Source organism: Ixodes scapularis, unplaced genomic scaffold, assembly GCF_016920785.2.
Source record: "Ixodes scapularis isolate PalLabHiFi unplaced genomic scaffold, ASM1692078v2 PGA_scaffold6__148_contigs__length_123643588, whole genome shotgun sequence".
Classification (NCBI taxonomy): domain Eukaryota; kingdom Metazoa; phylum Arthropoda; class Arachnida; order Ixodida; family Ixodidae; genus Ixodes; species Ixodes scapularis.
In genome coordinates, this window is record NW_024609881.1 from 4,478,412 (window position 1) to 4,492,238 (window position 13,827).

At 47.1% G+C, this 13,827-nt stretch overlaps 1 protein-coding gene across 1 annotated transcript in view; it reads left to right on the top strand.

The window, feature by feature from the left end:
- Positions 1–13,827, top strand: part of LOC121838279 (DNA polymerase theta-like) — a 44,391-nt gene that overhangs the window by 25,567 nt on the left and 4,997 nt on the right. The window contains exons 6-7 of the mRNA XM_042294407.1: positions 1,255–1,366; positions 5,205–5,459. Of these exons, the coding sequence (XP_042150341.1) occupies positions 1,255–1,366; positions 5,205–5,459 (367 nt within the window). The remainder of the gene's footprint in view (positions 1–1,254; positions 1,367–5,204; positions 5,460–13,827) is intronic.

Consider the following 13,827-nt stretch of genomic DNA (forward strand, 5'->3'; position numbering starts at 1 on the left):
GTGGCCAAAGTGCTTCTCTTGACATCGTACCTTTCCATCGCTTGTTGTCGAGAGACACCGTCCTTCAAGGCCCTCAGTATTTCCACTTTCATCGCTAAATTCTTGGCCTGGTGCAGCTGCAACGGAAAAAGAGTTGCACAAGTGACAGGTGACCGGAGCGGCAAAATCGCGACACCCGGTGCTATTTTTCCCGAGCGCCCCGCTAGCAAGAGTGCCAGCCACGTTACATGTTTCAACGCGGGGGTGGCCGGAAAAAAAAATTGAGAAATAAGATAGCTGTTAAAATGCAGGCTTTAGGATGGGCTGTTTTCTGCCGGCCACCCCGCGTTGAGGCGTGAATTGTGACTGTCACTCTCGCTATAGGCGCACTCAGGAACAATAGCGCCGTGCGTCGTGATTTTGCCGCTCCGGTCGTTGGCCACTTGTGCTACTCTTTTTCCGTTGCAGCTGTACGCACGAGAATCCAGAGCAAAACTGGTGCAAAGCACGGGGAACCGGAAGAGCGAAGAACCACGAGCAAACCGGGAAAACCACGTGTGCACCTTGGATGGATAGCAGTCATACCCTTTGGAATGGACAATAGCTTGCGCCACCTGCCGAATTTGTCCGAATTAACCATAGCGCGCCACATTCCCTCCGAATTAATGAGTGTTTGGTGCCATCGACTAATACACACGTTTAGCGGGACCGGATCGGCAGTTCAAATTATTTGAATTTCCGAATTAGCGGGGGTTGAATTAACGAGGTTTTATTGTAACAGACCTGATATTTTGTTTGCTTTCTTAAGCATAAATCAAACCAGAACAAAATACAAAACTACTGAACCAGAACCGAAATAATGACCGGACATCAGCAAACGCAGTTTCAAACCTTTTTTAACCGGTTAATACTTGGTACATCCGGTAACCAAACTCCGCTGAAGAAAGTAGTTATTATTATTATATCATTAATATTACATATTTCATTCACTACCCTGACCTGAACTGGCTTAGACCTTTTTTGTGTACCCTCGTCTTCATCCACATAGTTCACATATCCGGTATGGGTAATAAAAAAATACCTGGAGCGAGTAAAAAAAAATATAGTAGAGTTGTACTAAAACAAGAATGATTGACAGTCGATATAAAAACGTCAGCACCTTCCAGTTGCCTGCCGTGGGCAAAACAATGTTTCTCTCCTGTTGGAAGTTGCACGATTCAAGATGGCCACAACTGCACGTAAGAGGAGTCTAATGATTAGTTACACCCTCCCCAGATCTGCTACGGCATTGTTTACGGGAGAGGCCCCCGGTCCCTGGCAGAAGAGTTGGGCATGGAGGTGGCGGAGGCCGACCGCATGATGGCAGACTTCAGGCTCGCCTTTCCCGGTGAGAGCTCCTTCCCCTTCCGTCTCTGTGGCTGTTCGCAGCGAGGAAGGTTTGCAATGCAGTCCGGCAGCAGGTGCCGAGCACGTACGTTCCACGAGCTGCGAACGTTAGGGGCTGGTTCGCAAACTTGCAACTGCTTACAACCGAGTTCTTGGTATCTCTTACCGACACACTGGCACACTTTCGCCATCTATGAGGCAGCCCTGGAACTGCATTTTACTAGAGCGAGGGCTTTGCAATATTTGCATATACTAGCTATGTGAAATAGTTGTTTATAACGTTGTCAAAAGCTTTTCGAGCCAATAAGAAAGGAATGATGCGCGAAAAAGATAGGGAATTATATGGGATTTGTGAATGTTCCAGAGCTACGCGATACATGGCGCCAGTCTTTTACTCATCGTAGGAGATTGCAGGAGGTTGTAAGGCTCTTCGTCGTCAGCCATCGCAAGTGTGTGAACGAACCTCAATGCTGGCCCAGGATTGGTATCACAGCTGCAGTCTAGATTCCGGTTGTCGCTGGGTGGGTTATGAATAGCCTGCAGGTTTTCCACCATTTTTTAGTGTAAGGCAATTGCGCTGATGCTTTTCGGCGCTTATTTATTTTTAACAAATCAGCTTATTTTGGCGATTGGTTTTGTGTGGGAGATAAAAACTGCGATAATCGGCGGCAAAAACTGCCTTTAGATGCAGAAAGTAAACTAATGAAAAACTAAAAGTGTGAACTAACTTACATTTTGTAGATACCTTCGTAACACTTCGTGCTCCTCACTGTCACACGGTGTCGCGTCACATTGTACCACACTGTGGTGACGTTGCAGAGGACCTATAAATGCCACGTATTTAGAGCGTCTTCACAATGACGTCGCAGTATCACGTGGCACTGTGACATCATCTAGGCCTTAACCACTGTCAGAAAAAGCCTCGAGGCTAGTTCACACACTAGAGACTGTCTACGACCGAGTGCATTACGTTCTCTCGTGACCTTTTAGGACGAGGGAACACACTGGCACGCCGACACCATCTATGAGGTGGCCCTGGAACCACATTTTAGCAGAGTGAGCATCTTGCAGTACTTGCGAGATCAAATGTACCGTATTTACTCGATTCTAAGCGCCTTCTTTCTTTCACACCTGCGATGTTCAAAGAGGGGGGGGGGGGTGCTTAGATTCGGAGCATGCCCCGAAATTGCGAAATTTGCACAAGAAATATGAATTTATTATATTCAAAGTGAAAGAATAAATGTTCTAAAGGAAATAAATAAAGATTGGAGTGTAGCCCACTTGCCATCAGTATGCACTGCGGTCGACTAGTCGCTTTCGTGGCTAGTCTTTTGAGGATGATGTAGGGCGCAAGTTTCCGACCGTCGGCTGTAATGCACAGCATTACAATCACCCTTTGCTTCTCATAGCCAGTCGTACGCACTTCTACTTCTCGGGTGCCTACTTCGTTCACGGTGCATGTCCTTGGCATGTCGATGCACTCAGGGGTCTCATCGGCATTGCCGATCTGCCCGAGTCCGTAGCGAGATTCGCAACGCAGCTTTATCACATAACGTTGGAAGTTGACAAGCTTGTCCTGGAAGTCCAGCGGTAGATTCTGGCAGATAGTGGTGCAGCGTCTCAAAGAGAGACCGTTCCTCTTCGTCATCCACTCCACCCAGCATTGGCTTGCGCGGAACGCCGCACTCCGAACTGTTCAGCAGCGCCTTGATTTCCGTTGTCTTCCACGTAAGAAATAACCATTCTCTTGAACTTCATCGTGTATGAAGTTCTCTTCGCACTCATGATGGACGACTTCCGCAAACCACGTGCACACAGTGAACGGAATACGATTACGAGGCCAACGCGGATGAATAGGCTGAACAGACTAAACAACCGGCTGCAACAAGCGCAAGGAGACCACCAAACAGACAAAACATCTTCAATAGAGGGTACGGCAATGCACCCTCTTTCGCAACCTCTACGGATGCGAAAGTGGAAAATGGCGGTATGTGCTGCCATCTATTAACTGACGTTGGGACCATGCGCCAGCGGCCGTTCGCGACCTCGGCGATACCGGCGTCTCCGATCTCAAATTTCTTGTTGGGAGGGGGATGCTTACATTCGCATGCAAACTTTTTTTCAGGTGTTTATGTTCCAAAGTGCGGGGGGGAGGGGGGGGGTGCTTAGAATCGCAAAAATATGATATATATACTCGTATCTAAGAAAAATGTCATTTATAACATTGTCAATAAGTGTTTGGCCAAATAGCAAAAAAATTAAATTCAAAATAATTAGAAAATATATGGAAATTGCGAGTGTTCCTCAGCTACGCGATAGATGGCGCGTAGCTCTTCTCTTCACATGAGGTTGTAACACACTCGGTCATAAACACTCACGAGTGTGTGACTGAGCCGTGTGCTGCATTTAAAAAGTTCCGCGCCAAGTGAGCGGACCTATTTAAGAGGACCTGCTTTCAGTCTTGTTGGTGCGTGATGCTCCGAAAACTTGTACGTGCCAACAGAGACGGACAGAAACGAGTGCGAGAGATAGCTTTTTCGTGTCCGTCTGTTTGCGCGGACGAGTTTCCCGAGAGCAGAGGCGTTTTTGGGGACCGGCTGTCGGGCGTGTCCGTGCCCTTCTAAACCACGAGGCTAAAGACTGGAGCAGAGCATGGCAAATCTTGAGTGCCGTCATCGGTGGTCCCGAAAGAAAGAAAGAGAGGGACTGAAAAGTGGAGAAAGAAAGCAAATGAAAGGCTAAGCGTGTTCGTTTTTCCACAACAAGCTGAGGTTGTTTGAGTGCTGGTCAACTTTATTACAGTGGAGCTCTTAAGGGCTAGGTTCCCCAGGATCGTGTCCGGTACCAAACAATTGTCGACACAGGTTGCCGCCGTCGCTCATAGATGGCGGCAGCCGTCCAGCCTTTCTGTCAAGGTGCGTGATGGTCCGGTGGTCGCCGTCGTGTACGTCCCCCCCGCGACGCCCAAGAGAGACATTGAAGCATTCATGATAGACGTCTTCGGCTGGGTCATGCTCAGCGGCGACACGTCTGCCATAGTGACGGGTGACTTTAACATTGACATTGCACTCCAGGAGGGAAAGTGGTTCACTTTGTTTATGCTGGAGCGCTTCGGACTTGCGCGTGTGTAGGAACCTACGGTGCCCATGACCAGGCATCGGACATGTATAGACCTCGTCTTCACGAAGAACATTCCTGCCATCAGCATACACCCTATGGCGGTGTACCACAGCAATCACAAGGCCATGGTCACCCTGGTTACGAAATAAATAACAACCCCGGATCGTTATATATCTGTCTTGTTAGGATGGAACCTTTACTATTCGTTTGCAATCCAAGAACCTAACTGCACGTTCGCCCCAGTCTGTTGTCATCGTCTTTCCCCTTCCGTATTTGTCCCCTTGCGGCCATCTTGGTCTCTACGGGGCACGTGCACCTGGCATAGTCCTTCGCCAGACACTCCTCGCAGTCTGATTCTTTAATCATTCAAATAACCAATTACCCTATCACACCTTAATCCTTACATTTATAAGCACTTCATTCCCACCATAACACAGCTTCGCTGATCTACCTTCTTCATCAGAGTGGAAAGGCTGAAAGATTTTTTTATGCAACAAAAGACGCTGATGTTTTTGTGCGAGATAAAGGTAAAAAAGCACTAGATACAAAGTTTGCAAGTGATGTTTCCCCGCTGCTTTGCGTATATCAAAGTGTCGCCAGCAATATGGTCCCATCAGGACCACCGACGTCAGCCTCTATGCCCCGCACTTCTGAAGTGGCACAGATGCGTGGGACTTTTCTCTCTAGATTATTATGTTAACTGTACGGTGCCGTCCCAGGGCTGCAGCGCTACGCAAACCAGCTGGTGTCCCAGGCACGCTCCCTGGGCCACGTGCGCACGGTGCTGGGCCGGCGCCGGCCGCTGCCCCAGCTACGCAGCGCAGACGCAGCCGTGCGTGCTCGGGCGGAGCGGCAGGCCCTGAGCACGGCCGTGCAGGGCTCAGCCGCGGACCTGCTCAAAAGTGCCCTGGTGGCCGTGGACGCCGCGCTGGCGCACCGCTTCCCGCACTCCAGGCACCCGCTCAGCACCCCCGGTGAGACGCCAACTCCTCTGCGGTCTCACGGTTGGGAATCCTTCTAAATGCTGGATGACACGCTTGCGACTGCTTAGAACCGGGGGCTTAAAACCTCTTGCGATTTCTTACGATTTCTTACACACTGGCGCCATCTGTCGGCTAGCCGTGGAACACTTGGCAACTCCGTTTATTTCCTTTTTGCGCATCATTCTTCTTTTCTTGGCTCGAAAAACTTCTGACAATGTTATAAACAACCAATTCTCGTAGATGGTATGTACATTTGACCTCGCGAATACCGCGAAACCTTCGCTCTAATGAAACAAACTTCCAGAGTCTTCTCGTAGATGGCGCCAGCGTGCCAGTGTGTTACCTCGTCGTAAGAGATTTTAAGAGGTTTTAGGCACGCAGTCGTAAGCAATTGCAAGTGTATGGATGGGCCTTAGGCCAGTCAAGTCCTTCTTTGGGTACCCGAAGCCCTCGACCATCAGTCGAGCTAAACAATACACTTTTTTTTTATTATTGATGCTGGCTGTCCCACAGCAGCAAATAGACCAAACCATATGCACCGGCGAGCTGGCTTGATTATTCTCCATTTCAGAGCTTTATAGTTAGTTTTCAAAACACTCTGTTTTTTTTTTTTTTTTTTTTGTTATTGTAATCGTTCAACATACTGCCCTGCCCCCCAACCCCCCGGTAGATGGGGTCCCCCATCACTTCCGACGACCCAGAAGGGGCCTCTGAAACATCAGTGATTGAAAACCACAGTTCTAAGCAGTAACTCTTTATTTATTTATTTTGTTTGCCCTCAGGACCGGAGGCGTTACACGTTGCAGGGGTGAGAAAACATACAAAAAATAACGGTGAAAAATTCAAAACAGCTAAACAATGAAAAACGCGTGGCTTGCAACACTCGAACAAAAAAAGAACACAATCAGCAATTGATATAAGTGATGCAGGTAGATGATTCTATTGTTTCAAAACTCTAAGAATAAACAATGAAAAAGCTTTGTTGTAATGGCAAAATGGGATGCCTAGCGTAATATCCCGGGTCATCACCCACCTCCGTCCTGCCTTATATTCATAAAAAAAGTGGGGCGGGCCATGTCTCAGTGACTAAGCACAAAAAGTTTAGAAAAAGCTAAAAAAAAATGCCCTTTATTTTTTTACATATCTAGCGCAGCTGCACAACTTCAAAACTCAAATTTGTTTCATTGTTTTATGCAAAAAATATTCATAAAAGAATATTTTACTATCGCAAAGTCTGTTGTTTGCACAGCATAAAGATTTACATTCCGTCAAATCTTTATTTACCCGTTGACTTTTTCTCAAACATTGCACAACCTTACCAACTGCGGTCGTGACGTTCCAGGAGAAGGAGCAGAATCGCGGTGACCTTATTTTGGTGAAGACGGACTTTGACCTTGCACTCCACGGTCACATTCCAGGAGGGGGGCATTTGCTGACCTTGCAATCCCTAAATGAGTTACAGCTTGTGTTATCTTTCTGATTTTTTTCTTTGTCCAAACAAACTTTTTTTGTAAGCAAAGCAATGCTTCATTTTGTGATATCCATCGTTTTCCTTTCGCACGCATGTACTCCAACTTTGGGGTCGCGGAAATCGGAGAGGAAATGCGTAAACAAAGCAAAGTATCTTTCCTTCCTTTGTTTTATTTTGTTTGTCACGGACGTCCTCCAACCGTGAGGTCTGCAGTCGCGTCATTCGGATAGGATGAATGTTCGAGGATCGTGGAGTGTGCATTGGGGTATTCGTTGGGGTGAACAATCACTGTGTTTATTTTTGGAAATCAATATTCGTCTAAAAAGTGGGGTGGACAATGGCTCGAGGATGGGCGATGACTCGAGATATTACGGTACTTTGAGACGGTGGTCCAGGCGTGCGTAAACAAATGTCGTTGGGGTTATCAGTCGATTTCTGAGTGCAGTATTGCAATAGAAGATTTTGTAAAAACGACAAATACTATAAATTCTGCTGCAATGTGCGAGACTGGATAGAAGTTTCTTTCATTGATGTTACACTATCGGTTCAATTATAACCAGCTAAAATAAAATGCACGGATCTCTTTCGAATTAATTGTTATAGGGACTTCCAAACTGCATTCGAGGCGTCGGCGTAGTGCCAGGCAGAAAACTTTTTTTTGTGTGCGCTCGTGCTTGCACCGCCTTGTGACGCCAGGTGAAGCGTGCGCACTTGGCTCTTGCCAGGGGGCCTTGTCTTCTAAGGTTGGCAGGGGACCTACCAGTTGTTACGGTACCCATCTTGATTTTGCTTCCATGTATGCACTGTGTTCCAGTGATCGCAAGGCTGTGTTGTGCGTGATTGAGTAAGTAAAGAGTGGATATGTCTAAAATTAGGCACACTAAGTGCAATGGCTGCTGTCGGTGCCACTTTTTCACAAACTGTGGCGAAAAGTTGCAAATTGTTTTGTGTAAATCAGTTTGTCTGAAGACGGAGGGATCAGCTAGCAGCGACGCATTTGCTCTTCAGAACCTCAAGTACCTTAGTGTATGCAGCTTCTGCTTTAGATTTCATCAACACATAATCTGCAGGAATGACCGCACCCTGAACTTTGCAGCGGATTGTATAGAGCTGGTAGAACAGCACAGATGCCACTTTGAAAATTCCGTCCGCAAACCATTGTCGTGAAGACCCTAGTATGTAGCGCCAGCATGTCCGGGCAAAAGAAGACGATGAAGCGCTCAGTATCATTGCACCAAAGTCATGAAGAAGGAACCGAGCCCCATCCTTGTTTGTGGCTTATTCGTCTGGAATTACGACGTCCTGCAAGCGGGAGGGCAACGGATGAGACCGTGTCTTGAGGGCCCAGAGTCTCCTGATGAATACGAGCAATAACAATAAGAGATGCTGTAATGGAAGCACTAGAATTAACAGAGATTGTCTATGACTAGAACGGTAGCCTTATTTACTCATTTGTGAAAGGAGGCATATTACTTCTCTTAATATCTACCATAAAGTTGCTGCCAATGTATCGAAAGTCACAGACCCAGTCAAGCTGTTTCTAACAGCTTTTTGCCTCGTTACGGGAAGATGAAGCTTTGATTTGATTTGAAGTTAATTTCTGAATGTGTACGTTCATTTTACGTAAAACTACTGGCGATGCTCTTATTATAGGATAGGATGATGAGATCTTACTCATCTCAGGCTTCTTTTTATGGCTGCTTGAGAAGGTAGCTCCGTGAATCCGCCGACATTGCCTCCAGGAAATTGCCGACGATGCACTGGTTGGTTCGTTCCGTCTGGCGAGACCTTTCTTTCATGGCAGCGTAGCAAATTTGGACTCTTGTTCAAGTAGAGCTGGTGCGTGTGTGTGAATGCCCACCGTTTTGACCACGGCCGCGTTAATGGTGTGGGCTCGTGCCTTGCATTCAAGCTTTCGACAACACTGCAAGTAGATCTGCAAGATCGTCATTCAACTCATGGTCATTTCTTCGACTACTATTAAATGAATCTAAATTGCAAATTCTGTATTTGCATCCAGTCTAGTGAACTAAGAACTTCCCTACAACATGTAAAAAGACTGGGCAACTATTTCCGCAGTGTAAATACTGACATCACAATTTATGATGCTTACTACGTGGCAGTGCGCATGTTCCTAATTAAGTGATACTCGAGCATCAACATTTACTGAGAACTAGAGAAGACATGCTAAGAGGGATAGCATTCGGATGCAAGTTCTGGATCCTATTTTTTTACAAAATACAATGCCGCACGTACCTTGTCACCGTTTTCTCACTGCTTGTTGTATTTGAACCCACCGAATACCGTGTTTGCACGATTGTAGCGCGCAGGTATATTTAGCCCTCAAATATTCGAAAAATAACTTGATGCCGATTGCACCACGCAGATAAAAAAATGGAGGGTAAATACCACATACCTGAAAGGACACATTTTATGGAACGATTAAACTCACACATACACTCGAAACAACCACACTAGTCACTGTCAGAGTCCGACGATAGCTTTTTTTCGCTGTCCATAGACCACAAACAGTCCTCGCTGCCGTCCAAGGCGTTAGAGAGGCCGCACTTTTTGAAGGAGTGGACGACCATCGCCCGAGGGAGTGCCTTCCAGGCGTCGTATACCCATTTTGCGAAGTCGTCGAGCGTCGCCCTCTTCAAACGCCCTGCCGGCGTCAGCGCGTGCTCCCCATCAATCAGCCACTCATTGTATGCCGTACGTACATAGTCCTTCATCGGCTTGTTCAAGCAGACGTCAAGTGGCTGAAGCGTCCCACAAGGCCGGTGTGGCAGGCTGCAAGTTTGTCCTTCACACGGTCGCTGATATGGCACCTGAACGAGTCGAGCACCAACATGGCACGCACGCCCAGGTCGGCACCAGGTCGCTTCCTCCACACCGAGTTTATCAGGTCAATCACGAAATCTGTGTCCATCCAGCCTTTGGGGTGCACCCGAACAATAACATTCTTAGGGAATGTAACGTTTGACGGAAGCGTGTTTCTCTTGAAGATCAGGAAGGGGTCCAACTTGTGCCCGTCTGCCATGCAGCATAGCATCGCTGTAATCCTATTCTTCTCGTTTCCCGTCGAGAGGATTCGCACCTGCTTAGCGCCTTTGGATTCCACTGTGTAGTTCGATGGCATATCGAAAAACATGGGAGTTTCATCGGTGTTTCCGATCTGTCCAATCATCTGGCTCCTGTACCGGCGAAGCTTGGCTACAAACCGCTGGAAAGCAACCAGCTTCTCTTCATACGCTTCTGGCAGCTTTTGGCAGATACTGGTTCTTTGCCTAAGCGAAAATCTCTTTCGCTTCATGAATTTGGAGATCCAGCTCCTGCTGGCCTTAAAACGAGACCGGGGAATGTTGCAGCTTCTTGCAAGCTGGAGTGCCTTCACTTTGATCGCATCCGAGGAGACGGGCAGCTGATTGAGTCGCAAGTCCCTTACGTAGTCCGCAAGAGAGTCTTCGAGCTCTGGAAAGCGTCCACGTTGGGGGCCTTTGAAGCCTTTCCTTGTAGCTTTGCAGGCGAAAATCCTGCCCCATTGTTTACGCCAGTCGTGCACGCACGTCTCGGGACGCCCAATGCTCGTGACGCAGCTCGGTTGCCTTCCTGTTCCGCAAGGATGATGACTTTGCACTTGAAAGACACCTCATAATGAATGGGCCTTTTTTCCATCTTGCCAATACAACTGAAGAACACACGAGCGAAACGGGAGTGACCGGTGTGACAATCGGGAATGCAAAAAGATGGCGTCACATCGACGATTAGACCACGTGATAGAAAGATGGGTGGATAGATAGCGGCTGTACCTTTGAAACAGGCGGTAGCTCGCGCCACCTGGCATACTATGTGGCCATGACGGAGTTTTGACTTTTTTTTAATTTGGGTTCATGGGTTCGATTGTGACGCGCATGCAAATTTGAGCTCGCATTTTCCGGAAAAAAGTGTGCGTTATAATCGTGCAAACACGGTAAAAGCTTGAGTCCTCCTTGTTCGCTTGGTAAAACCATCACTGAAGATCTAGCCCCGACGTGCGAAAACAGGCAATAACAGACAGGAAAACTAACCCTCCTATATTGTCACGAATGAAGGTTATGAGAGGACGAACAGTGAACTGAAAATAAAGGTTTAATCGGCGAACTTGTGCCAAGCAAAATAAGGAACGAGTGTCGAGGCAGCAGAAAAGCAGGTAGTGATTTGGCGGCGTAGCCGCAAGCGAGAGTGAGACTGACTTGACAAGGTTGCGGGCAGCTCCTTATCTGGTGTGTGTCGGCGTCGCGAAAATTCGGCCGAGAAGGTTCAAGCATCGAGCGTTCGGGGTGAGAATGAACAGGCACTTTCGAGAACAAGAAACCAGGGCGAAATGATGAAAGTTACGCCCTGAGTAAGAGTCAATGCGAATCTTCTAGAATACCGTGACCAGGCACTGCTTGCTCGGCCCTGTGCGCGGGAAAGGAAGCCTGGAGAGGAGGATGCAGACGGGACGCTGTATACAGGGTATACAGGGAGCTGTATTAACTGTATAGGTCAGCAGGCCTGCGGGTCAAGGTCAGCGGTTCCCTCGGCTAGCCCTGTACTGAAATGAATGTTACTGAAATGACCTCGTACCGAAAAGACCGCACACCGAAACGACTGCACCGAAATGACCGTGTACTGAAACGACAGCGTACCGAAACGACTGCATACTGAAACGTCCGCACCGAATTGTCCAGTACTGAAATGCCCAAAACCGAAACGTCCGGTTCCCGAAGTGCAGCAAAGGGGTTAATTGGGCCAGTTGGTTCATACTTCAAAAAAATATAAAAGCGCCGGAAACAACAAGGACAAAGAAGTGTTGTCTTTGTCCTTGTTGTTTTCGGCGCTTTTATTTTTTTTAACATCATATGAAGACTTAAAAGTTAGGTGTATTAGTAGTAAGAGAAACAAACTGTACAATGTCGGAAAAAAAAATTTACAGGGTTTTTTTTACCGCAAAAATAAACTAGGTAGGCATCGCCGAACGCTCATTCTCCACCCGAAGGTAGAGCTAGAGGTCACAACCAGATGCCAAAGTTTCAGCCCGATGGACACTGTCAGGGTATTTATGCTCGCCGAGGTTTTTAGTTGTACATGACATATAAGAGCCGAACTACCCAGAACAGAATTTGCCGCTCAAAATTCGGTTTCTTTCCGCCCAAAAACCGCCGATCGAGAACTGGCCGGTTTGGGTCGCGCTCACTCTCTTTTCTGTGGTCACGCACTGTTTTCTAAGGTTTCGACGTGACCACCAAATCTAATCAAAGTCGTGGGTCATTGAAGGCACACAGTCAATATTAAAAATAGAAAAAAATATGAAACCCATTTTTTATGGCTTCTAAAAAGCTGCAAATACATTGATTGAAAAAGAAAGGTAGCAAGACAACCAGAAGCATTCTGTGGGTTCACTGCATAATTCTCAACATGGCATTGTTTCGCATATCGTGGGACTCGCGGGTGGTAGCGGACGACGGGTGTGGGACCTCTACTTCAGAACTGTCGTTCACGGTACCGGCGAATTCTGTCTTCCTTCGAAAGAGAAATTTTGGACCGATCAAAAGAACCGATATTCATCTCGTATGACACGCCCGACCAGCAAGCCGATTGCACGAAGACGTCGCCGAGCCGTCGTCCCTTTTCATGGCTGAAGACATCGCTCACTCAAACGTCAAGCACGAAGTGCATACTTCGAGTTGAATACGCACACGTACGGTTTCTTTACGAAGTGCGAATGTGGCCTATGCGTGGTGCTGCCCGACTTCAAGCCGGGAGTGCATGTATTGAAGTGAAATCAGCAGCAAACTTCCAACATACAGTCTACCCGCTGCATTACTACGCATGAAAAAGTTCCTTCGGTAGCTCAGTGGAAAGACGTCCGATTCACACGCAGCGGGCACGGGTTCAATCCCTGGTGTGGGCGTACCATTTTTTTTTTGTCGTGCATTTTTCAATGTTTACATTTCCTTTTTTACTATTATCACTGAAAAAAACAATTGTTGTGGACGATACATCGCTGAATTAAATGGTATGGAATTCCATTTTTGACACCTGCAAACTCAATGTAGTCACTTTCCACAAAATGCAACGAGCATATGAATCGAGTAGCATCCGCTTTCCGAGCTTCGCGTAACTGTTCTACAGGAATTGCAGCCAGCCATTGATCTCGACCCGTTGACCTTTCGGAAACGTGTGCACTCTGCCACACAATGCCACTTTCAGATGCAGAACATGTAAGGCAGCTCTTCACGCAACATCTTGGGAGTATTCTTTTTAGAGCCGATCACGGGAATTCACCACGGGCACTCACTACTAATTCCCAACACTTCAATGTACAAAACAACTCATCTTGAAGTACAGAGCAGCGACCGGAACAAACATTACTGGAAAGGAATCGCACGTCAAACAGATCCCGCAACGCATTTCGTCTGCTGCGGGCAGAAAAAAAAACGCACGGTCGGGTGTAGCCACGTGACTTCCGCCTGTCCCTCTCTCCTCTTCACTTCTCCGTGCGGTGCGGGAGATTCGGTTTTGGTTTTGAGCAGTTGCGTTTTTTGGCTTTATTAAAAAAATATGTGACTGTGTAGCAAAATATTAATTGGGTGGTATTCCGACACCATAATAAATCGCCTGACAAAAAAGGGAAAAAAAATTTGGGGGGGTGTCAGTGTCCCTTTAATCAAAAGTTATAAGTGATTGTCTAAAAATTTCAATGGGAAAATTGTGCCCATTTTTGCCCGTTTTCAGTTTCTGGTGCCATAGAGGCCCATGTATTCGAAAACTCTGTCGGATGCCATTTTTCCATTGAAATTTTCAGAATATCACTTATAACTTTTGAATAAGGTATCGGACATGGCTGAAACTTAGCATCTG